This window comes from Corylus avellana, chromosome 10 (genome assembly GCF_965113065.1).
Source record: "Corylus avellana chromosome 10, dhCorAvel1.hap1.2, whole genome shotgun sequence".
NCBI lineage: Eukaryota > Viridiplantae > Streptophyta > Magnoliopsida > Fagales > Betulaceae > Corylus > Corylus avellana.
In genome coordinates, this window is record NC_142499.1 from 22,602,653 (window position 1) to 22,626,679 (window position 24,027).

Genomic DNA, 24,027 nt, shown 5'->3' on the forward strand with positions numbered 1-24,027 from the left:
GAATATATATGCGTATACGTGTCTTTTTGTTGGAGTGGAACATGCAATTAATAAACGAGCAAAATACAAACGTGACCGACTCTATCTTTTTGCAGTATTATCCAAAGGAAGAATTGCTTTCAGAATCGTCTTCTTCGCAAACCAACATTTCCCCGTACATGGACTGCTCATACAAGAAGGTGTGGAAACGATTGCACCGCGTGGATTAATTTAATAATTTTTTTCAACTCCATCGCTTGCCGGATAAAACTTTTGTTTCTTTTAATATTATACACACAATTTTCCTGAGGATATTCCTGATATTATTATTATTTTTAATTTTCTCAAACGTAATTTCTAATATTATTATTTTTTTGTCAAAGCTATCCGATCCCAGCAACCTTTCCAACCCGACCCCAGCAGGCAGCAACCTTTCCAATTGCTTTAACTTGAGACTGGAAGCCGACTTCCATTATTTTGAATTTTTGAATGAAAGTGGCTTTGATTACTTTGGCAAATTTGCACCAACGGCATCGTAAACACCACAAAAGTCCTTTGACCGTTGTACTACTTATTCCTTTAAGCGGCACGTGATTTAAATGTATTATTAAGGCTACCAATTCAATCAAGAAAAATAAATTGTAATGTTCGAATTGAAAACCACAAAAATAACTTATACACGGTATTAGAAAAATAAATAATGTTAAAAGTAGTGGTTAAATGATTAAATTTATTTCTTCTTATTAACTTAAGTTTTTAGGATAACTGATAACTTAGCATGGTATCAGAGCAATAGGCTAACGCCATTGTACGATCTAATGGTCCTGTGAATTTCTTTTTCCTTCAATTTATTTTTGTTTCTTGAAAAAAAAAATTAAAAAAAAAAAAAAAAAATTTTGCACGACTGCTTCCCACTCCGCCGCTGCCCCTTCGCCAACACCGGGTGAACGCCGCCAACCACCGTCTTCCATTCCCGCTCATAGCCCAACGGTTCCCACGCTATGTCTGGCCTTCCACGGCTCCATCTAGCTCGTCGCCGCCAAGCCAGTCGAAGACCAGCCCGTTGCCACCCAACCGTCGCACCTTCCTCAACACCGAACCACGTTAAAATCTGTCTCTCATTTATTTTATTTCCTCAATTTATTTCTATTTCTATTTCATTGTGAATTCTATCATGGTATCAGAGCCAAAGGTCTTGGGATCAAACCTTGACTTCGTCAATTCACCCTTCATTTAATTAAATATTCTACGTGTTGGGCCTCACCTATTAAAAGGGAGTTTGAGCCCACACGTGAGGGAGAATGTTAAAAGTAATGGTTAAGTGATTAAATTTACCTCTTCATAGATCAGCTTAAGCTTTTGAGATAACTGGTAATTTAACAAATAATTGGGTAATCTTCAAATGAAATATTGATTTACCAACTTAAGACATCACCTTAATTAATCCAAGACTTAACTTTAACTAATTTATAAATGTAAACTTAATTATATTATTAGACATTATAAAGAGTTTTTTTTTTTTTTTTTTTTTTGGCTGTAATGGAAGCCTGTCAGTATAAAAGAAGTAATACAAATTAGGGATGACAATTCGTATTTGTGTGTTGGTTCAAGTCATATTGAAGCATGAGTATAAGATTATATAGGTCAACCATAACTCACCTATTTAATTAAAATATGCATATATACCCTCAACCTTGACCCACTTTTGTGTTGAGTTAGTTGATTGTATAAAAAATTGTCAGTTTTAAATGTTGCGTATTTGGTTCGGGTTGTGTCGATGCATAGTTATAAGAGTAAGACTATGTACATTAACTCTAATTCGGCATATTTAATTAAACAGATCAAACTCATCAACTCTAACTTTCAAATTTTTTGTTAAATTTATATGGAATGTACAAAAAGTATTATAAGAATTACGTTACTCTTGTACAAAAGATAATGATTTATTAGATGAACCGTGCGCCCCTGTTTGTAGGGGGAATCTGAGGATCTCAATTGTTTTGTATTGTTCAAAGGGGTGAATACGTACGTGGAACGCGGAACGCTCTGGAAGGAATAATGTTTGTACGTACTTTGTCTCCCCAGAAACTGAAGGGGAATCCAAACTTTGTAAATGTTGGCTTACGTGGCGTCATCCCAAAACGAAAAGTACACGTGTATGGTTAGAACACTAGTTGGTACCTGTCATTGCTCGCAGGAAGCGGGAAACCCAAGGAAGGTTACACCTGTACGCTGTACACACATGATACTTGGCGTTCTAGTATGTGTCATTTCCCTATTGGTTGTGGGTATGAATGGCTGTTGAAAGAGGAAGCTTCATTGCCCCTTTCTCGTATTCAATCCAACACATGAAACCAAATTTGGAAGTTCTGAAGGAGAAGGATAATATATGTTTTATTAACATGAAAAAAACAAAAAACCCAAACGAAAGGAGAAATATCTTTTCATATCAAAACGACAAATAAATTGGTCGTACTATTGTAGCCGTAGGACCTTTAGGTGAGCAAATTGTGTGATTGTTAGCCGTTAGGTAGGTCACATTCCCATTCAACAACATATTTGAAGCATTGGAATGTTTATTTTAAGGGATATGTTTATTGATTTTAATACTTTGAGGTACCTAAAAAGACACCCATAAAGTTCCTTTTTTTTTTTTTTCTTTTTTTTCTTTTTTGTGACAAATTTAACCGACATATGACTAATTATTGGTTAGTTGTATAAAACACCAACAATTCCACGTATCAAGTGATAGAGTTTTAAGAGATAATTGATTTCAATAATTAGGATTCTTTGAATTTTGTTATATTTTAATTAGAATAATGTTATGCACTACACTTTTATTTTACGTTAACAATGTGATTTAATCGACGACATTATAGTTTCATTATACTGACATGAGTCGTGACATTATCAATCCACCATTAATTTTTTTTTTTTTCTTTCTTTTAACAATAGTGAATTGACAATGTCACGTAAGCATAGTGATATAATGTTACGATAGTGGTGTGGTATATAATATTACTACTTTTTAAAAAAAAAAAAAAGGTTTGAGCCGAAAACCGATTGATATCATAGTCTCATTATACTGACATGAGTCGTAATATTGTTAATCTACCATTATCATTATTATTATTATTTGCTTTTAACAGTAGTGAATTGGCAATGTCACGTAAGCATAGTGATATAATGTTACGATAGTGGTGTGATATATAATAATAATATTACTGCTTTTTTTAAAAAAAAAACAATAATAATAAGGTTTGATCTGAGACCGATTGATAGTGCTACATTAACAACGTAAAATAAAAATGTAATTTTCAATTGAGTTAAAGAAATTAAACTGACATTTGAGGTTAGCATGTAAAAGTTAAAAATACATTCTAAATTGTTCTGAAAATAGAAGATTAATGAATAAACTAGATAACTAATTAATAATGATTACAAGGAATACCAAAATGGCAAAATTGGAATATTCGGGGATACGCTTTGCATAAATTCAAATATTCAAGAATCATTATTGCGACTAATAAAAAATAATAATAATAATCATTATTGCGAGGCTCGGCGGTGTATAAGAAGCCCCGCGTCATGTTATTGTTGCTCTGTAATTCGAAATCGTGACCGAAAACAGCCCACCGTTCTCTCTCTCTGTGCACTCTTTACCCTAACACACAAGTATACGGCGGCGTTCCATTTCGAAGGTCATCCTTTTCTCAGGTAAGATCTCAAATTTGAGTTTTATGGGAAATTGGGTTTACGTTAATGTAGTTATTGGTGGTGGAGTTTGATTTCCCTGAGCTAAATGATAGAATATATATGTGTTTAGGAGTTGAGAAGCGATAAAGAAAAAAAAGATTTGGGCAAAACATGTTTGTCAAGCTCTGTTTGTTTCAATATGGAAAAAGGTGCTTATCTGAAACCGTCAGTTTTCTGTTTGGTTCCTGAGATAATCTGTGGATAAGAAAATTGAAGCTGTAGTTCTTTGTTGCTTAGGTTCCAAGGAAGCTCATAAGGCAATTTTACTAATTCAAAGCACTATGTAAGATTTCTCTGTTTCTGGGTATCTATCATACTGGTTAGTTCTTCAAGTTTTTGAATTTTTTGCTTATAATGAAATTGTTTGACTCTTTTATAAGTAGGAGGAAGAGGTTTGTATTACATGTACAATTTTTGTTGTGTCTCTGTTTTCGTTATAATAACTATTGTCCGGTTTAATCTACTGAGTATGAGATTTCTCTGATTACAAGATGCTTATTTGCTCATTCATTCATTGTTTCTTTTATCTTGCTAATAAATTATATTGCTACTGTATTGGGTTTTAAATAACCCATATCATTCATTCTTGCTGATTATAACCACTTTTTTTTTTTCCCTTTCAGATTTCTGCTCTACTTCTCGACTTTTCTGCCAGAGGTTCAACACATAATTTTCTCCATATCCTTGGCGTTCTTTAAGTTATCAAAAAGACCAGGGAATGCTGAAAGATGTGCTTGAAAGTTGAGAATTCCCTCTCTAAGGACGATGAAGTTGCTCCTTTTGGGCTGCCCTTGTTTATCTTTGATGGCGTCGGTTGTTTAACTTACATCCCATCACGGATCCGTTCTCAAATTCCCTATGCAGTTATAAATTTAAGAGAACACGCCATTTTAAAACACGATGTCTGTGAAGATGGTTGAGCTTTTGTGTTGTTAAAATCAGTTATTCTGTTCTTGTCTCATAAATAACTATATCTAAGATATTGCACTAGCAGGTAAAAGAAAGTTTTGTTGCAGACAATAATCAGCGCTTGACATGGAAAACAAAGAGATTATATTGATGCAACGGTATGAATTAGGGAGACAACTGGGCCAAGGTACCTTTGCCAAGGTTTACTATGCAAGGAACCTTAAAACTGGTATGAGTGTGGCCATTAAGGTAATCGATAAAGAGAAAATCTTGAAGGTTGGGATGATTGAACAGATTAAGCGGGAAATTTCTGTCATGAGATTGGTTAGACATCCCAATGTGGTGGAGCTTTATGAGGTAATGGCCAGCAAAACCAAGATTTACTTTGTTATGGAATATGCTAAAGGTGGTGAGCTCTTCGCCAAGGTGGCCAAAGGAAAGCTCAAGGAGGACGTTGCTAGAAGATATTTCCAACAGTTGATCAGTGCTGTTGATTACTGCCACAGTCGAGGCGTGTATCACCGGGATTTGAAGCCAGAAAACCTACTGTTGGATGAGAATGGGAATCTGAAAGTTTCAGATTTTGGATTGAGTGCCCTTGCTGATTGTAAGCGTCAAGATGGGTTGCTCCATACAACCTGTGGAACCCCTGCATATGTTGCCCCAGAAGTGATTAATAGAAAAGGCTATGACGGATGCAAAGCTGATATTTGGTCATGTGGAGTGGTTTTATATGTTCTGATGGCTGGTTATCTCCCATTTCATGATTCAAATCTGATGGAGATGTATAGGAAGATTGGTAAGGGTGAATTTAAATTCCCTAACTGGTTTGGCCCGGAAGTTCGAAGGTTGTTGTCGAAGATCTTGGATTCAAACCCAAGTTCCAGGATATCCATGGCCAAGATAATGGATAATTCTTGGTTCCGGAAGGGTTTAGATCCCAAACCCCGAATGACTCGATCAGAAGAGAAAGAACCTGCCCCTCTGGATGTCGATGCAGTTTTTGGACCTAATGAGAATAACAGTTCCATCACAGAATCAAAGCGGGAGGAGTTGGCAAAGCCTTGTAACTTGAATGCATTTGATATCATATCCTTTTCTGCAGGTTTTGATTTGTCTGGTCTGTTTGAGGAGACTGACCAGAAGAAAGAGGTGCGATTTACGGCCAATAAACCTGCCTCAACCATAATCTCTAAGCTGGAAGACATTGCCAAGCGACTGAGACTGAAAGTGAAAAAGAAAGATGGGGGTTTGTTGAAAATGGAGGGGTCCAAGGTAGGCAGGAAAGGGCTCTTGGGCATCGACACCGAGATCTTTGAGATCACCCCACTTTTCCATTTGGTGGAGATGAAAAAGACAAGCGGAGACACACTGGAGTATCAAAAGCTGTTGAAACAGGACATTCGACCAGCTCTCAAGGACATTGTTTGGACATGGCAAGGGGAGCAGCAGCAAGAAGTAGGGCAAGAAGAGCAACAGGTTGCATCACCTTCAGATCCATAGAAGTTCATGGATTGCATGTAATTTGTGTCTGTACTAGTCATGTTCTTAATCTTTTTTTAAAAAAAGTTTGTGATTCTGACTAAAGAAAACAATTACAGCAAACGAAAAGAAAGTACTTCTAGAACAAGGCATCAAATTATCTGTAAATGTATGGCCGCTTGCAACTTGATGCACCCCTCCCTATGTATATCGTTTACTTAATTTCATATAGCAGCTTAGTCCATATAGATATGTTGCCTACTGCTATTGTAGCAGAAGGAACATTAGCAGCACAAGCAGACTGTATGTGGAAGCAACTTGCAGGAAGTATGATTATTCACCTTTTTTGATAAATTTTTGGTTCAACATGGAGAAATCGAAATTAATTATGTATAAATTATAATTCAATGATTCTAAAGTATCCTCAAACATCAACTTATTACATAATTAAAATTTAATATTATTTCATCTAACGATGCAAATGATATCATAGAATTTAAATTTTTTGAATAGCATGTCAACGTATTTATCACGTGACATCATTTACACCATTAGATATAATAATATTAAATTATGACTATAAAATGGAAAGGATCCTATTCTCCTTTACCATCGGACCAAATTCGAGTTGAAATGGCCAATCGATTTCCTTGTTTTGCTTTTGAAAGCTAGAAAATCCGAAACCCCTTGCATTCAGTTTGTATTGATCCAAAACTTTTTTGGATAATCGTTGCATGCCCATCTCTTACGACCTCACGGTGACCAAATTCGAGTTGAAAGAACCAATCGATTTTCTTGTTTTGCTTTTGGAAGCTGAAAAATGCGAAACTCCTTGCATTCAGTTTGTGTTAATCCAAAATTTTCTTGGATAATCGTTGCATGCCCATCTCTTACGACCTCACGGATGTCTCCATTTGCCGGTTGCAATTGAAAAACCATAGAAAATTAGTAAGTATGAACTATTTGGGTAAGTGAATTCTATATAAACTATCTTATAATTGTTGTCCAAATTATTATAAATTCTATGGAGCTTTGGCCCATTTTCCAGATTTTTATTTTTTATTTGTTTCTTTAGCTTTTGTTCTGGTTTGGTTCGAGTCGTTCGACTGTATGCAGAAGGTCCCTTTTGTACTTCAAGTACTTTTAACTTTGGTGGTAAAGTCTTAGAACCTTATCTTTCTATCTAGAAAATGAGATATTATCATGCCTTGGAAAAAAATTACCAACCATTATTCCTCTACAGCCACCAGTCCTGGGGTTGTTAATAAAAATTGTTTTGGTGCAACTGTTGAAGGAAGGTACCTTTTGGGGTATTTTAATTGACTGGAGTATTTCCGCGTGTACCCACTCTCACGAGACGGAACAGCCAGAATGAGCCGACGCCCTTAGTGGTTGTGGACCTGTGGTTGGTATAAATTAACTATAAATTTATTAAAGTCAGAAAAGGCGCCTGAAAGATACATATTTTTATAATAATATTTGCTACTTCTTGCAAGTCCGACCTTAGCTCAGTTGGTAGAGCGGAGGACTGTAGTTGAGATTAATAGACATCCTTAGGTCGCTGGTTCGAATCCGGCAGGTCGGATTTTTATTTTTTTTGCGAGAATTAATTATTCATTTTATAAATTGGGAAAAAATTAAATTAGTGGGACCGTGGGAGGGAGCATTTTGGATAAATATTAAGATGAGAGCAAAAAGGCTCAATTTGGATAAATATTTTGTGAACTCGCCAAATTATCTTTTTAATTTCTAATATTCTCTCTTATTTTAATAAAAAAAAATAAAGAAATCAATGAGAAATAATATTTAAATAGAATTGTAAAAGTAAATAACTAAAATAGATAGCTAAGTGAATGTAAGAGCATTTCCAATAGAAGAGACAAATATTACTCTTATATAAAATGGTTTTTCAAATGTTTAAAAAAAGCACCTACATTGGATTAGAAAAAAAAAATATGTAAAATAGATATTTGATTGGAAGAGCTAAAAAAAAAAAAAAAAAAAAAAAGTTAAATGTAGTAACACTTTTCAATGGAGTTATTTTATTTTTTATTGTTTATCTCACCTGTTTTCTCTTTTTCCCAAATTTTTTCCTACTTTTCCTCTCGTATGTTCTCTTTTTCCTAAAACTTTTTCCATTTTTCCTCACATGTTTTATTTTCCCCAAAACTTTTCACACTTTTAATAATATTTAAATGATATAGATAAAAATATAGCTAATGGGATGTAAGAGTATCTCCAACAGTATATCTAAAAAAGAGATATTAGCTACATTTAGCTATTTTTGTTCTTTTTTTGCTCCAGCAGAATAGCTTCATATTAGCTATTATACCTTAACTGCTACAGTGAATAGCTTCATATTGCTATTTACTGTAGCACACTAGATTGTTGAACATAATATTATTTCTACATTATTTTCTCTCTCTTCTCTCTTCTCTCTCTCCCTCAACGTTTCTCTATCTTCTCTCTTCTCTGTTCATGAATTTATGATACTGATTCAAGTCTTTAGAATCACTAAAAACTCCCCCAAAAAAATTGAATAGTATGCATATAATTGACAAACTAAAAATGGAAAAATAAAAATAACACACAGGTATGTTGCGTGAATCAATTCTATTGCAATTTACAAGATGATGCAAAAGTGGTCGCATATAAAAAAAAAAAGATTAAAAAAATAATATTTAATAAAATAAAGAATGAAATAAATAATTTGTTGGAGTTGGTATTAAAAAATAAGTAGCTAAAATAGAAAATTATGTTTTTTGACTAGGTAGAATACTACTTATTGCTGGAAATGCTCTAAGAGACCTTTACAAATTCATTAGCTAAACTAGATAAAGTGCGTTTTGAGAAGCCATTTTGCATAAAAATTTGGCTCCTCCATTGGGAATACTCCAAGTACTTTGGAAAACTTAGTAGCTAAAATTAAATTTTGCTTTTAAAAAGTAGTTTTTTTTAGTTAAAAGGAAAGACAAATTTGCTAATCCGAATGTGAATGTTCTAAGATGCAAATACAAATTTGCTAATCCGAACGTAGAAATTAGCTAAAATCAGTTTGTAGTTAATTTATACAAACCAATCTAATAAAGCGTCAAGTGTCTCTTAGCATGTGAAAAACAGATTTTTTTTAATAATATGTGTTTTTCTCATTTTTTTTAATAGCATTAGTAAGAAAGCATGTGATGATTATCACATGCATTTGGAACACATGTCACTTTATTAGACTGATTTGTAATGGCTACTTTTTTGTAGCTAATTTTTGTCCATTCTATTCTTATCCTTTCGAGGCTTCGGTGTATATTTTTATGAGTTTTCTCTTAAAGTTTTAACTTAATAATGCACGTTTTATTTCTGAGTATTACAAAAACGAGCTAGGAGTTGTACTAAACAATGTATTACACGCATAAAATCTTACCACGCATCCTAGTATTTGAGCCAATGAGCAAAAATAACACAACCCTTCAAAATACTAGGGATACATTTGATATGCAGATTAGAGGCCGAAATGGACTAACTATTCCATGCGTTTGGTTAACATATTATTCTTACAATAGCTACTTCATGGGAATAACTACTCCTCAAAATGAGAATAGTCATTTCTCCCAAAAATGTGAGGAATAGTTATTCATTTCCTCTATAATACCACACATGGACAGCAATGCCCTCGCCATTTTCAGGCTCTTCCTTCTCCCTATGACACCTCCTCATGCCTTTCCGAAATCGAAGTTAGCATTAAAATCTGCTCCAAAAACCTCGTTTTCTCTGTTTCCAAAAACGCCATTCTCCGAACAAGATCAACGAGTTCACCATCCTTCACTTCTAGCTCCCTTTCATGGTCGAAAACTATTGGATTTCTCTTACATTTTGAAATGGACAATTTTCCTCCAAACTGGGTTGAAAAAATTGTCTCAAATCTAATCTATAAAAATAACATATGTCCCTTAAACATATGAGATGCACATATTTTTTTATTAGTAAAAATAAAGTTGAAATAAATTTTATTAAGAAAACATATGCATCTCATATGTTATTAAAAAAAAAAAAAAAAAGACACGTCACTTTTATAGACTAGGTTGAAGAAAATTCATCCAACCTAGTTTAGAGAAAACTTTGTCCTTTTGAAATTCCTGCTTGTAGATTGAATTCTCTTTCCTTTAAATATTATTATATTTTTTCTATGTATTTTGAGTATTTTGGTAATTTGAATACAATTCCAATGAGAGCCCGATGTCTTTTACCAAACTAAAAAAATTAAAAAAAAAAAAAAAAAAAGGCTATTTCATTCTATTATCTCTCATTCCAAAAATAGCTTCCTTTTCCTAATAGAAAAGCGTCATTCCACGTACCAAATGGGCTTTAATTGTAACTAACATTTGCGCATGAGCTACTGAATTCTTTAGAACACTTTCCCAATTAGGGAGGGGGTGGGGGGTCTCTAGAACATAAGTAGCCAGTATTAGCATATATTATCATTTGACATCCAACCAAGAAATTACTCATTAACGGAAGACCCCCTCTGGGCCCTCTCACCCCAGCAGCATGGAAAGGAAATAAAAATCAGAAATTAGAAATATATTAAGCCTAGCTCTTACCTGCCGCATAAATGCATGCATGCATGCCACGTGTATTCCTATCCATGCTAAATGTAAGTAAACATCAATCTCCCTTATAAAGATGAGCAGGAAGATACAATGCATCCAGTATTCTAGACTCTCCTCCAAAAGAGGCTATTTGCCTCTAGAGAACAAGTGTATTTAAGTCCCTCATCACTCTGTCACTGTTTTCAATCGAATCACCAAGGTGACTGTACATCCTGATTGGGAAATAGACCCCCAATATGGGGCCTTGCCACATATGACTTTCCAACACCTTCCCCTGAAGTCGGCACAGCCCATTCCTTTCTGCTACAAGAAATAGAACCAAAACATGAATCAGACTACCATTAATGAATTTAAAACAAAGGTGCAACAAAGGTACACAAAAAGTATACAAGAGTAACACTCAAGTAAAACGAGCAAAAAGAACAAGAAAATCATGAAAACTAGGCAAACAAGGAAAGACCGATGCAGCTCTTCGAAGATAAAGAGTAATAAGGAAAAAATACTTAAGTTCCACCACTGCTCTCTCACAGTTCTCAAAAGTTCTATTATTTCTTTCCCTCCAAGACACCAAAAAGTCCTACCATTTATTAAGAACATATATCAAACCAAAGGACCAAAACAAACTAAACCAAGTACAACGGCCCATCCAACAACTAGGTTCATGTACTATCAATCATAAGCACTCGAACCATTCAAAGAAGGGAAAACACCAAGCTATAATAACCAACTCCCTGAAAAATTTGACGAGTCAGAAAACATTCTACCACCATTCAACATCAACTAAAACACAGCTAAAGATCGCCAAGGCTTTATAGCCAGCTCAAATAATTTCAAGAGATGCCTCTCATTACATGTCAAAGTTCTTAGCTGCATTCCATGAGCACATCCATCCTACTTCATGAGAAAAACCGTGCCGCACATATTTAAGTGACATTCACGCATTAATGTTATTACACATCCCAACTCATTTCATGCATTTATGTTGTTACAATGCAGTCCTACATGAAATATATAAAGCAAAACTTATATAAGACAAAATACGGGGACAATCATTAGTTTAGATTTTTATTTAAACAAACAATTATTGGAAAAAAAAAAGAAAAAAAAAAAAAGACACAATTTACGTTCAGAAGAACCTAATAACTCCACTGAGGAACCACTCAGCTAGAGCTCTGAAAAGCAGAAATAATATTCATGTCATGTTCCCAGTGTCGGTGCATGCTGGAAAATTTATAGGCTCTGTCCATAAAAGACTAAGAAAATGCCCTTAATGGACTCCTCAGTCATATGATGGAGACCCTAATTTGCAACAGGATGCTGTCTCGAATTCATCGTCCTCTCTCATATATCAAGCCTCATAATGATATAAAATCTACACGACAGGTTCAATACTTTGATGTAGTAGACACATGAGAATCAATAACGGAACACTCAGCAGATAATAGCTGCTTGCTTTAAAATCATTAAAATAAAAAGATGAAGTCCTCAGATGGATACACTAACCGATGACAAACTTGTTTACTAATATTTTGACATTACTAAAATGCACAAAGGCTCAAAAATGTAAGAAATTTATCATTTAAAAAGTACAATTAGGTACTAGAAATAACTAAATCAAAGAAGTCTGAAAATGACCCTAGCAAATTTGCATAACGGCTGTGCACATATCATCTAGAGCAATGGCAAAACTGTGAGAGCCTAGGCATCTAGCCTCAATATCAACCATATTGGGTTGCCAGTAGTTACCATAGCATTGATATATATCCTCAATGCATTGCTCTCTTAATATATATAAGTTACCATAGCATTAAATCAGGCACCATATTACTTGACAAGTGACCCGCAAGGCTTGACACTTATATTATAATCAAACCCTTCTCTTATTAAATGATAAGGAACGAAGGTAAATATTATAAAATGACCAAGGTTGATGGATTTCAAAATCAAGATTCCAAGTCAAGTATCATGCTGGCGTCAAACATTGCATCTTCCAAATGACTCTGTACGGCGGTCAATGCTCCCCAAAACATGCACACGCTTGCATAAAGTCCATCACAGCAAAAGCTATAGTAGGGCTATCGAATTTTAGGTTAAAACATTTATAGAAAGTGTCTGAACAAGTGGGAAAGATGCTTTAGGTCAGGTGGGTGTCCACAAATGCATACATTGATGGAGGACTTTTTTGGGGAGGGAGGCCAGTTTGTGGATGAAGTGAAGATGCAAGCACACGGAAGGACGGGTAAGGTTAAGAGGTTAAGAGGTTAAGAGTGATCTCACATGTGCTTCATGAACAACTTCCCTGACTTGAACGAACACAAGTAAGGACTATATATGGAACTATGAAAGTGGCATGAAAATAGTCTACACTATGCCCAACTAAACCGCTTATGCTCCATCTTCAAAAAGATTGTCACTTCACTCACGCACAACATCACCTATAGAATAACATGCGGGAGAAAAATGTAAATGATATTTTCTTCTATCTTCCACTATTCTGGGAAATATAGTTACAGTAAAATGTGTCGTGTCAGTATAAACATATAGACACTGGATTGGCACAGACATTCCCAACCTTTACAGCTTAATCATCAAAGAGGGAACATAAAAATGTGTTACTATAATCAATCTTAATGTTAAAACAAGTGTATTTGCCACAGATACACAGCCAGCTTGCAGGTTAATATAAAATAAGGGTAAAAGCGTAGAGCACTTACTTGGACCAACGATTAGCAGGAGAAAGCTCAAATGGATGTTTACTTCCAGAGCTGGGACTGCCATAAATCATTTCATTCTGCATGGTTTCTTCTTGAGGCTTGAGAGGAAAATTGTTTTCTCCCGACAATGGTGGAAATAAAGCTTTCTGTAGCCAGGGTTCATTATCACTTGAACCAGGGACAGGGCCGAATGGCCCACCATTCTGCCCATTACCAAGAAAAACATTCTGCGGAGAATGAGTGCCAGACAGGACATGGTCCTCATTTATAAACAGTGAAGCAGTAGTTTTCTGAGAAGGATGCACAAAATCTTCCTTATTTGATCTGTTCCGATCTGAGGGTAAAAGCCAGCTTGCAGGCCCTCCTACTAAACCTAGACCATCCTGACCAAGAGGAGAAGTATTCCACATCTGCCACGTTCCCATCTCATTTGTATTAGCATCATTCACAGGTAAAGTATGCACATCTTGGGCCCCAGAGGTACCTGGATACCAATTAGGATTATACTTTTCTCGTGACAACGGACACTCAATTGGAGATGGCTTGTTAACTTCGGATGAAGTAGATACTTTCTTTAAAGAACGGGGCGTTTCCAATCCTGTGTCGGTTGCAAAGCCAGTGCCCAGGTCCAACTGAAAATTATCAAGTGACTCCGAAACAGGTCCAAGCAGGGATACTGGATCAGGAACATAACACGGGTCTTCAAAAAGCTCTAGCTCTTCATGTATAAATTCATTAGGCACTTCTCCAATGCGAGGGAAGATTGGCTCAATTGCAGGTGAAAAACCTAAACTATTGCTTGTAGATCTGTTGGGATAGGTAGACAGTGTAAATGGTGATGGCAGCCCAAAGCTTATTGGATTATCATATGATTGTGTCGATGATGTTTGACTGCAAAACTGTGGGCTTCGAACTTCTGCTTGAAACTTTGTATTTGGTCTGCTTATGACATTTGGATTTGATGGAGGAACAGATGATCGAGTAAATAATTGTTGCCATGTTTTTTTAGGTGTTGTCCTAGGTTGTGGTTCTGAGAGGACCTGCAGGTCAGCAGCTCAACATTGTTATAGTATTTCTTCTACCAAATACATTGATAAAATACACCTAAGATTATCATGCTTGATAAGCCAGCGGAACTCAAACACTGCCACTCAAATGCAGACAGAATAACTCTTTTCTTTTTTTTTTTCTTTTGAGATTGGGGGGGGGGGGGGGGGGCGCGCGGGGGCGGTGATGAAGAAAGAAGATGTAGCCAATAGGAAAGAGATATAAAATCCAAAGCTAGAGCTGGCAGTAGAAGTTGAGGTCCAAGTTTGGAGAGTTAAGCTTAAATGTTGATCAACAAGGATGAGCAAACTAACAGTTTTGAAAACACACAAGTAAGATGCTTACATTTACATTTTTCTTTGATGGAATTTTTTACTTACCAAAAGGAGAAACTTACACATACATAATTAATATGATATACTACACAGAAGGATAACTACAAAGAGTATGACAAATACTTACATCCTCTATGAATTTCCAATCTAAGTCAGGCACTAAGAGATCATGTTAGGACTGTGACAGGTTAAAGTAAAATACACAGAAAGGACAACTTACAGGGCGATTGATGTTCTTGTCATCTCCATTTACAATTGGTTTGGCAGCTACGTGCTCATGTGGAAATAAATCTCTTTTATGAGCAAAAGCATGGACATGATCTACAGAACTGTTAGGCTTGTATTCCTTTGTAATTGTGGCAGGAGTATTAGCACCCTTCCCAAAGAGACCACCACCACCAAATGCTCTAGAAGAGGAAAAAATCGTACCCCTCATACGATCCAGATACCTAGTTCCAGAATTTCCCCGGCTAAAACTGTTTGCAGATATACTTCTCATCACATGTCCAGTCTCGGTGCTCTGGCCTTTGACACTTTCTGTCCCAGATTTCTGATGTTCCCGACGATCAATCTCGCTCTTCCTGTCCGATTCTCGCTTTCGCTCATTCTCCTTACCTACTCTTTTTTCTAGCTCTTCTACATCAGAATTGCTCTTACTTGACCCTTTGTCTTTCTCTTTTCTTCTTTCATGACGCCTCTTTTCTGCTTCCTTCTTACCATCTTTCTCCCGGACAGGTGATGATATTTTGCCACGATCTTTTTCAGCCTCCATTTTCTCATCCCTCAATCTCCTACGTTCCTCCACCAGTCTTGCAACCTCCTCCCTCTGCTTTCGCTCTTCCTCCTCCAAAAGCTCCTTCTCTAACCTAGCCTGTCTCTTCTCCTCAGCTTTCCTGCGTGCTTTCTCTCCTCTACTTTCAGGATAGTTCACCCCATTCTCACCCTTCTTAGCCAATAACCCCCGATGCTCAGCATCAGATGAACTATCATCACTAGATGAACTAATCCTAAAAATCTTTCTCCAAAGCCACCTAATGCCCAAGAAAAAAGACGTCAACAGCTTGTAAGCAAAAATCACAACTCCCGAGTAGGACTTCTCAGCCAAACAATGTTCATCCTCTCCAAAAACACCATTCCCGTTCTTCCTCCAATAACTAGACTTCCCTGCAACAGACCCACCAACCCAATTGCCATTCTCCAACCAATCCTGACCGCACATCCATCCATTTTCTGACCACACCTTACCATTCAATATCTTCCCACCTTTCCCAACCAAATCCTTAATAATCCCACTATTTCCCATACCAGGCGGTATGGGTAAGTCCAAAACCGGCCGCTTCGAAACATGCCCACAATACGAACACATAAACCGACCACCACCAGGATTCTGATCCCTATATGGAGTCAAGCAGTTCCTGCACCGCCTTGTTGCGGTTTTCCGAAGCTTCTGCAATTCTATCGCTTCAGACCTCTTCCTCTCCCTGAGCCGGGCATTCCTGCGAACTCGCCAGGTCGATAGCCATGGCATCAAAACCTCATACCAAAAGAGAGTAACCAAAAGCACAAACACGCAGGCCAGCCTAGGCGATGTAATCTCAAACCGAAATTGCCGCGGTAAGAGATGAGAGAGAGCCCAAAGTCCTATGAGTGGAATGACTAACCAAGGTAGCATCGTAGCGACCCGGCGAGACCACTTCTGAATCACACAGAGTATACACATTATCCTCTACCCCACGCCTAACTTCCCCGTCTCGAATCCAACAAAACAAACCCTAAAATCAAGAAAATACCCAATCTCCTTCCCAAACAATGCCTCGGACCAAAAAACCCTAACCCTAATTTCTCGCAGAAACCAGATATCTAAATATATCAATCCGGCGAAACCTCAAGAACCCTAAAAGCATTAGAAAACCATATCCAGCATTAGTGTCTCAATAATCGAAGTCTAATCGGAGCACTAGCTCGAAAAAGATTACCAATTTAGGGTTTCCAAAGAAATGGTGTCGGTCGGAGCTGCTACTGTGGGAGGTTTTATCTCAAACGAATGGCAGAGGAGGGATTAGGAGACTTACAGATTCGGAGTCTATGACGAATACAATGATACCCGATTCGGTGCCGGCGATATTCGGATTCGGCTTTCGCGCGTACCCGTCGTGCAGCACGTTCGTTCTTTACCGGTGAAGAAACTCAGAGAGAGAGAGAGAGACAGAGAGAGAGAGCCTGAAAAGATAAGAGAGAGTGAGAAGAAATGTAAGAATTGCAAAGAAAATATATTATATAAAGAATCTTCGAACCGGGGCGGTTGGACCGGTTGGTTTTTTTAATACAAGGGTGTTTGGATTAGCATGTCCGAATTATATCACAATATATAAATTAAAAAAAAAAAAAAAAAATTGTAATAAATCAAATTGTTATCTTACAACTATTCTTTCATTTCTCATAAGAAAAAAAAAAGTTTTAATAGTTTTAACTAATTCTTTAATTTTATTTTTTTCACCATGAGTTATCCCATGGTTAGTTGGCACTACTATGTCAACATTATAGGATAAAAATGTAATTCACAACATTACTCGAAAATATATATAAATATCAAATTTTGATTTAATGTAGTCACTTTTATGCAAAAAATAATAATATTATTAAGTGAACATTGGTTAATTGGTGCAAAAATATTAATAAGTGGACATTGTTTAATTGATAAACTAATTAATTTTGGCTTTAATATGACCATATATATATAAATCAACTTGAAAACCAAATTTTGCATGCAATTCATGTATCTCAATTCATGGTCAGATCATATGTATCAATGGTCGTGATTTTAGCATTAAAAAGTGGTCAACAAAATAGGTCACCATTTAATTCATAGAGGGATTAAGATTGAATCTTAAAGTTGATTTTATTTTATAAGCGTTTAATAAGATAGAGAAAATGAAGAGATATATTGAGAAATTCAATCTTGACCGTTGATTAAACTATAGCATACATGCTATTATTTTAATAACATCATGTAAGTCGGATCATCCGCAGCATGTAAGTGGGATCCTCCACAGAGATGGGTCTTATTTATATAAAACCCCCATTTATTATGAGAGTTATATTAGCATTAAAGTGCTTTCATTTGATAATTACAAGTTCTCTCAACACATGATAGAACTTTATGAACAAAGTGTGAGCGTGAAAAAACAAATCATGGTAAAGTTATTATATATTAATTTCGAACATTTATTTTCTCCTCTGGCCAAAGTAAGTTTCATTCATGCACGTAAAATGGCAAGTGTGCAACGAAACATTAATTACATTTTATTTTAAGTTTCGTAATTAAACAGAAAGATTAGCATAATTAAAGGTGGCGAGCAAGGAGGGGGTGTATGATAAAGACAATTATATAAGATAAGGAGGGAGGTGGTGAAGAAATCAAAGAGATGGAAGGAGCAAATGTAGCATGATGAGAGAGAGAGAGAGAGAGATTAACAAGGATAATTAATTTGTCCTTTTTAAATAAAAAAATTATTAGTAGTTAATTTATTTTGGCTTTTTGATTATTTAACCTCAACCATATATATTTGAAATGAAAAATTGCAAATCATATGTCACATGCGGGTTTAAATTCTTTCTCAATAAGTGAGTGTTCATACTTAAATCATTAATTATAAATTAAATTGATAAAAAATGATAAATTTAATAATTTAATTCCCGACGTTGTATACAAGATCATTGGCATTTAAAATATTTTATTCTCATCAACCATATATATATATATATATATATATATATATATATTTCTTTATGGACTTCCATTATAAATTGTCTATTTGAAGAGAAAACCCTCCTTGTGGAGGATTAAATTACAATTCATGAAAAATGCCAATTTTAATAGGTAATAAAATTAAGAAAGATGTGAACTTGAGGGAGTCACATACATTACTTTAATTTCTTTTAATGTTGACGTACGTGAGTAGATGGGGAGCATTAAATCAAAAGGAAATATAAGGTTATACAAACAACCATCCGTTTATTAGAAAAAAAAAAAAACAACCATCCGTTCAAGTGAGAAAAAAATGTTTGGGATATTATAATTTTTCCTATAAATGTTTAGAGATGGCAATTTTTATTTGCGTGTTAGGTTTGAGTCACATCGATATATGGGTATAAAATTATATAGGTCAACTATAATTCGACTAGTTTAATTAAACATGTCATATCCATCAACTATAACCTACTAATTTTGTATCAGGTTTGCAAGTCGTGTAAAAGATTATTTTTCCTAAATGTCATATGTTAAGTTTAAATCGTGTTGAAATATACATATAATTAAATTATATAAATCAACTATAATCTAGTTTATTTAATTAAATAGACCAAACTCATTACTCATAACCCGATAATTTCATGTTTGATTCATGTTAATTTTGCAGGTCATGTCAAAACATGTCAACCCTGCAAATTCATGTAAATTACCACGTTAATTTATAATAAAAATTGTAACACCTCTAATATCTTTCAAATGAGAGTTGCTGTCGTATTCAAACATGGGACAACATTAAATCAAGATAAAGAGTATGATGCATTTGGGTCAAGTATTTGACAAGTTTACCTACGACCCATTAAACAAAATGTTGTCCAAAAATCAAGACCACACTGTTGCTTAGCTGGAAACCAAAACAAAATTACGAAAGGAGGAATAAAGAAATTCAACTTATTGTATACAAGACTTAAATTTACCGCTTATATGTCAGCAATTTTTTTTTTTATCTCTCTATAAATTTTAGTCTTTTACATTTTTTCTTTTTATTTTTTAATTAAATAAGGGAAAACGGGTTACATGACTAATTGACCACAAATGGGGTAGACACCCTAACAATAAGGCTTGAAAGGTAAATGCAGTACAAATTTATGAATAAATTCTGAATCTGGTCCAAAATAGTCAAACAGTAAGCAATGGCATACAAGTCATGCATTTTTTTAGGGTCGCACAAGGCGGTGACAAATGCAAAAGAACTCAATGAAGAATTTGTTGCGGTAAAGGCAACAAGTCTTTTACACATTGTTGAATTGTTAGTGTTGGTACAATAAATTTGCCATAAGTCCACATAGATACATTGACTACATATCATTTAATCGTAGAGCTGACAACTTGCCACATGAAACAAAAAAAAAAAAAAAAATAGAGATCATATTCAAGAGTCTCTCTTTAAAAGGGTATGCATCCTCAAAAAGCAAGTAACATATTCTCTCTCTCATTCTCTCAATTCAATTTTCTCTGCTGACTTAGGCATCGGAAGCTTCTCCAGTCCTCCGGAACCGACAATTTTAGTCTTTTTCTTGTTTTACAAGAGTCTTGCCTCCCGTTTGACCATTCAAAAAATTGGTTTTAAAAGTTAACATGGCAATTTTTTGGTAACGTTTTCAGGGGAAGAATATCCTTGTAGTTTCCTTTTCCAAGTTGTTATCTATTAAACAAAAAAAAAAAAAACCAAGTCTAAGTTTGCTGCTGGCTAAAGCCTGCAAAACCATTCCATAAGGATAGGCGTGGCCTGAGGCTGACTTTAGCCCAAATTAAACGGGAAAGACCAAATGATATTATTTTATGATATTTTATATTTGGGTAAAGTTCACATACCCTTCTCAAACTACCACCTAATTGATAATGTCCCTCATAAACTTTCAATTGTGACAATATTATCTCAAAACTACCAAAACATTGTCAATTCCCCTCAATATTAGCAATAAGATAAAAATGCCCCTATAGATTTCTCAATAAGACAATAATACCCCTATAAATTTTTTTAAAAAAAAATTGATTTTTTTTAAAAGAAAAATTTTAATTTAAAAAAGATTAAAATTTTTTATTTTTTTAAAAAAAACTTGTTTTTGTTTAGTTTAAAAAAAAGGAAAAAAATTATTTTACTAAATGAAAATTTTTATTTTTTAAACGCAAATTTTTATTTTAAAAAAATTATAAAAACAAAAATAAAGATAAAAATAAACGAAAATTTTTTTTAAAAAAAAATCAAAATTTTTATTTTTGAAATTTTTTGGGATAATAACTTTTTTAGTACCTGAGTTTTGAGGTTTTTTAATTTTCCCTACTTGGTTTTAAAACATGACAAAATTAATACCTCAGATTTTGGAAAGTACCGAATCACCACCTTCATTTTGAAAATTCTATGAGGGTGACCGAACCACCCTCAGGGAGTGGCTGGTCACCCCTAATTTGACCTTAGGGGTGGCCCAAGGCCGGTCTAGGGGTGGCTTGGCCACCCCCAAGGGCGACCACCCCCATGGCCCTTGGCCCTTGGGGGTGGCCGAGCCACCCCAGGGGATGGTTCATTTGCCCCCAGACCAGCCTTGGGGGTGGCTAAGGTCAAACTGGGGGTAGCCGGCCACTCCTTGGGGGTGGCTCCACCCCCATAGAATTTTTCAAACTAGAGGTGATGATTCAGTCTTTTTCAAAATTTGAGATACTAGTTTTGTCATGTTTTTAAAACTTAGAGGAAAAATTAAAAAGCCTCAAAACCCAGGTACCAAAAAAGTTATTAACCCTAATTTTTTTCTTATAAAATGGATTTTTTTAAAAAAATTGGCCGATTTTTTTTTGGTTAGTTTTAGTTTTTTTTTAGAAGTTTTAGTATTTTTGTTTTTATTTTACTAAGGGTAATGTCATAATTAGGGGGAGCATTGACATTTTTTGGTAGTTTGAGGAGACATTGTCACAATTGAAAGTTTAAAATGACATTATCAATTGAGTGATAGTTTGAGGGGTACGTAAACTTTTCCCTTTATATATAATGACATTATTTTATTACTTAATTTTTTGGACACGGCATTCCTATTATTATTACATTTTGGGCAAACGACAAGGCAGAACAGAAGGTTCTAAGTTGTGTTACAAAATTAAAGTATTATTTCTGCTAATCAGAGATGCTAAAGCCCATGCTACACAGTCCATTTGTACTAATTTGTGAGGCCCATTTGTACATCTTGACCCATATACACGTGACCCAATATTATGGGTTCCAAACCCCTGGGTTCATCTCTAGACCAATAAAGAAACATTTGGATATATACCTTTTTTTTTTTTATTCAAAGATCACTGAGAAATTTGTAGGAATACTTTCAAACGCCAGGTGGGAGGCTGCTTATTTTGCTATTTGGTATACTTTCAATCGGCTAGAGATCACGCCTTACGAAGCTAAGTTCACTAGTTCGAATCTTTCCTTTTGTGTGGACATGTCAAAAAAAATGTGAGAAGATGCCTATTTTGTTGTAAGTAATATTACAATTAAAATGACAAGCGATGGTTCATATTTTATGTTTCGGAGTTTAAAGCCATTGTGTTCCGGAGTGCAGGGAATGAAAAAGAACAGTTCCAACCATGTCTTTTTTGGCTTTAACTCCAGAAAACACCATTAAAATGGCTGGCATCATCACATGCACCTTTCCCTTATTTTTGGTTTATGGTCAAAAGCAATAAAAGTTTAATCCTACATGGAAGACTTATTGGGTACTTGTTCACAGCTATTATCCATTTTTCTTTTGTTTTGGAGTGGCCCGAGTGGGGGGGTTGAGGAGGGTTGCTGACTTGCTTTATGACACCCATAAGAAACCCAAAAACAAGCTGACAAAATGGCGAACAATAATCAAAACCAAACACTGAAAACGCTAATGGCTTCGATGAATTCAAATGTATGAATATTTGTCTGATTGTATATCAAATCCAGCACCTTGTTGGCCATCTGCTTTATATATGGGGCGAGAATCATATATCATTATCAACCCAAAATACACAGTACCCTTTGGATTTAGTCTAGTTCAAGTTCAACCAAACAACAATGGGATATTCCAAAAAGGTCAACAGTTGACACTTTCTGCCAAACCCACTCAAAAAAAAGAAAAGAAAAAAAGAATCACAGTTTTCATTCATTTGGCCTTTAATCTCTTACATATTGAAGTACTTAAAATGTTTATGTTATAAAAGTAAAAATACTATTATAAAAATGAAAATGAAGTTGTATCAACTGAACCAGTTTATGGATTTGACTGGTTTAATAAATAAGCCAAAATTTTTGTTCGAACTTCATTTGTTTATTAAATAGACCGAATTGGAGTCGAGTTTATACAAGTCGAAATCGAATTATTCACAAACAAAATGATTTATTAAGCCATAACCTGACCTAGCCCCATCAGTGAGACTTAATGTGATTTACATTAATCATGCATGAAGATTCTCATTGCGGGAGTCGAATCCATGTCTTGGCGTTTATCTAACCACTTAAAGATTGTCTTGAGACCACTGAACCACCACTTTGACGGTGATTCTTTGATTTCATAAGACTACATTTCATGTGAAGGAAATAAATAGTGCATCACAAGCACTTCATTATTATTCAAATTTGATGCCATCTACCTGGTGGCAAAAGCAGGAAGTGAAAGAGCAGGCTGAGAACCAAGAATAACCCATTAATCTCTCTAAATTAGTGAGAAGAAATGAGAATATATTCCCCCGGATATAACTAACAAAGGTAATGAAAGACTAATAATAGACTTTATTAGTTTACCATGGGTCTGGATTTACAATAATTTAATGGTTGGATCGCTCAACTAACTAGAGCTCTCTCACATAGTCTAAATTATTAGCAATCTGAACAGTAAAATCATTAATAATTTCTGTCCTTTTTGGTACTGCCAATTTCATTGAGGTGGCTTAAAATGCCAATTTCATCTCTGATTTGTCAAGCCAATCCTTTCGCATGCAATGGATCTCTTTTTGATCTCTTCTCTCTCTTTACTTCTTCCACATAAAACCACTAAACGATATACTGCAGGCTTTATCGGTCCACTTATAATTATTGTGGGATCCAATTAGAAATGGCAAAAAGGAGAACTGTTAAAAATAATTTGGCCCTCCATCTACTTTCTGTCATTTCCTCCCTTCCTTTACCTTCACACAACTGTTAAAGAATTTGGCCTCTTTTCCTCCCTAATTAACCATCTCTTCTTTTCTTTAAGAACTTAAATCCATTAAAACAACATGCAAAATGTAATCACAGTTTTCATTGGAAGCATAAGGTGACTCATGAAAAGGGAGATCTTGTGCAAATGATTTGTATCGACCCAAGGAAAACACTTAGAGTTTCTTAGAATTACGTCTCACCGCTAGCTAGCGAGACTTAGCACTCACGGGAACTTTATAATTTACAA

The 24,027-nt window shown here is 35.1% G+C and overlaps 2 protein-coding genes and 1 non-coding gene across 6 annotated transcripts; 2 read left to right on the forward strand and 1 right to left on the reverse strand.

The window, feature by feature from the left end:
* Nucleotides 1–3,550: 3,550 nt before the first annotated feature.
* Nucleotides 3,551–6,353, forward strand: LOC132191415 (CBL-interacting protein kinase 2). Of its 3 annotated transcripts, XM_088511056.1 has the most exons (4): nucleotides 3,551–3,696; nucleotides 3,806–3,884; nucleotides 3,973–4,018; nucleotides 4,359–6,353. In XM_088511056.1, exon 4 carries the CDS (start codon nucleotides 4,771–4,773, stop codon nucleotides 6,145–6,147), a length of 1,377 nt encoding a protein of 458 aa, XP_088367182.1. In that variant the 5' UTR covers nucleotides 3,551–3,696; nucleotides 3,806–3,884; nucleotides 3,973–4,018; nucleotides 4,359–4,770; the 3' UTR covers nucleotides 6,148–6,353. The 3 variants fall into 3 exon arrangements, with proteins under 3 accessions (XP_088367182.1, XP_059462397.1, XP_059462395.1); XM_059606414.2 differs by lacking the exon at nucleotides 3,806–3,884; XM_059606412.2 differs by lacking the exons at nucleotides 3,806–3,884; nucleotides 3,973–4,018.
* A 1,270-nt stretch (nucleotides 6,354–7,623) lies between these two features.
* Nucleotides 7,624–7,711, forward strand: TRNAY-GUA (transfer RNA tyrosine (anticodon GUA)). The gene is given in 2 exon segments: nucleotides 7,624–7,660; nucleotides 7,676–7,711. It is a non-coding gene; the product is annotated as a tRNA-Tyr (tRNA).
* A 2,966-nt stretch (nucleotides 7,712–10,677) lies between these two features.
* On the reverse strand, nucleotides 10,678–17,056 carry LOC132191413 (uncharacterized). 2 transcript variants are annotated; one of them, XM_059606411.2, is made up of 3 exons: nucleotides 15,044–17,056; nucleotides 13,442–14,481; nucleotides 10,678–11,027 (listed from the first exon to the last, which is right to left on the reverse strand). In XM_059606411.2, exons 1-3 carry the CDS (start codon nucleotides 16,541–16,543, stop codon nucleotides 10,919–10,921), a joined length of 2,649 nt encoding a protein of 882 aa, XP_059462394.2. In that variant the 5' UTR covers nucleotides 16,544–17,056; the 3' UTR covers nucleotides 10,678–10,918. The 2 variants fall into 2 exon arrangements, with proteins under 2 accessions (XP_059462394.2, XP_059462392.2); XM_059606409.2 differs by having other exon boundaries at nucleotides 10,678–11,030.
* Between the last annotated feature and the right edge of the window lie 6,971 nt (nucleotides 17,057–24,027).

What these genes read in the sequence shown, in the direction of transcription:
- LOC132191413 (XM_059606409.2), bottom strand. Translation starts at nt 16,543, where the DNA reads ATGTGTATACTCTGTGTGATTCAGAAGTGGTCTCGCCGGGTCGCTACG. An exon ending in ACAAGAACATCAATCGCCCT is followed by an intron (nt 14,482 to 15,043) that starts GTAAGTTGTCCT and finishes GCTGACCTGCAG; the next exon opens with GTCCTCTCAGAACCACAACC. An exon ending in CCTGCTAATCGTTGGTCCAA is followed by an intron (nt 11,031 to 13,441) that starts GTAAGTGCTCTA and finishes TATTTCTTGTAG; the next exon opens with CAGAAAGGAATGGGCTGTGC.
- LOC132191415 (XM_088511056.1), top strand. Translation starts at nt 4,771, where the DNA reads ATGGAAAACAAAGAGATTATATTGATGCAACGGTATGAATTAGGGAGA.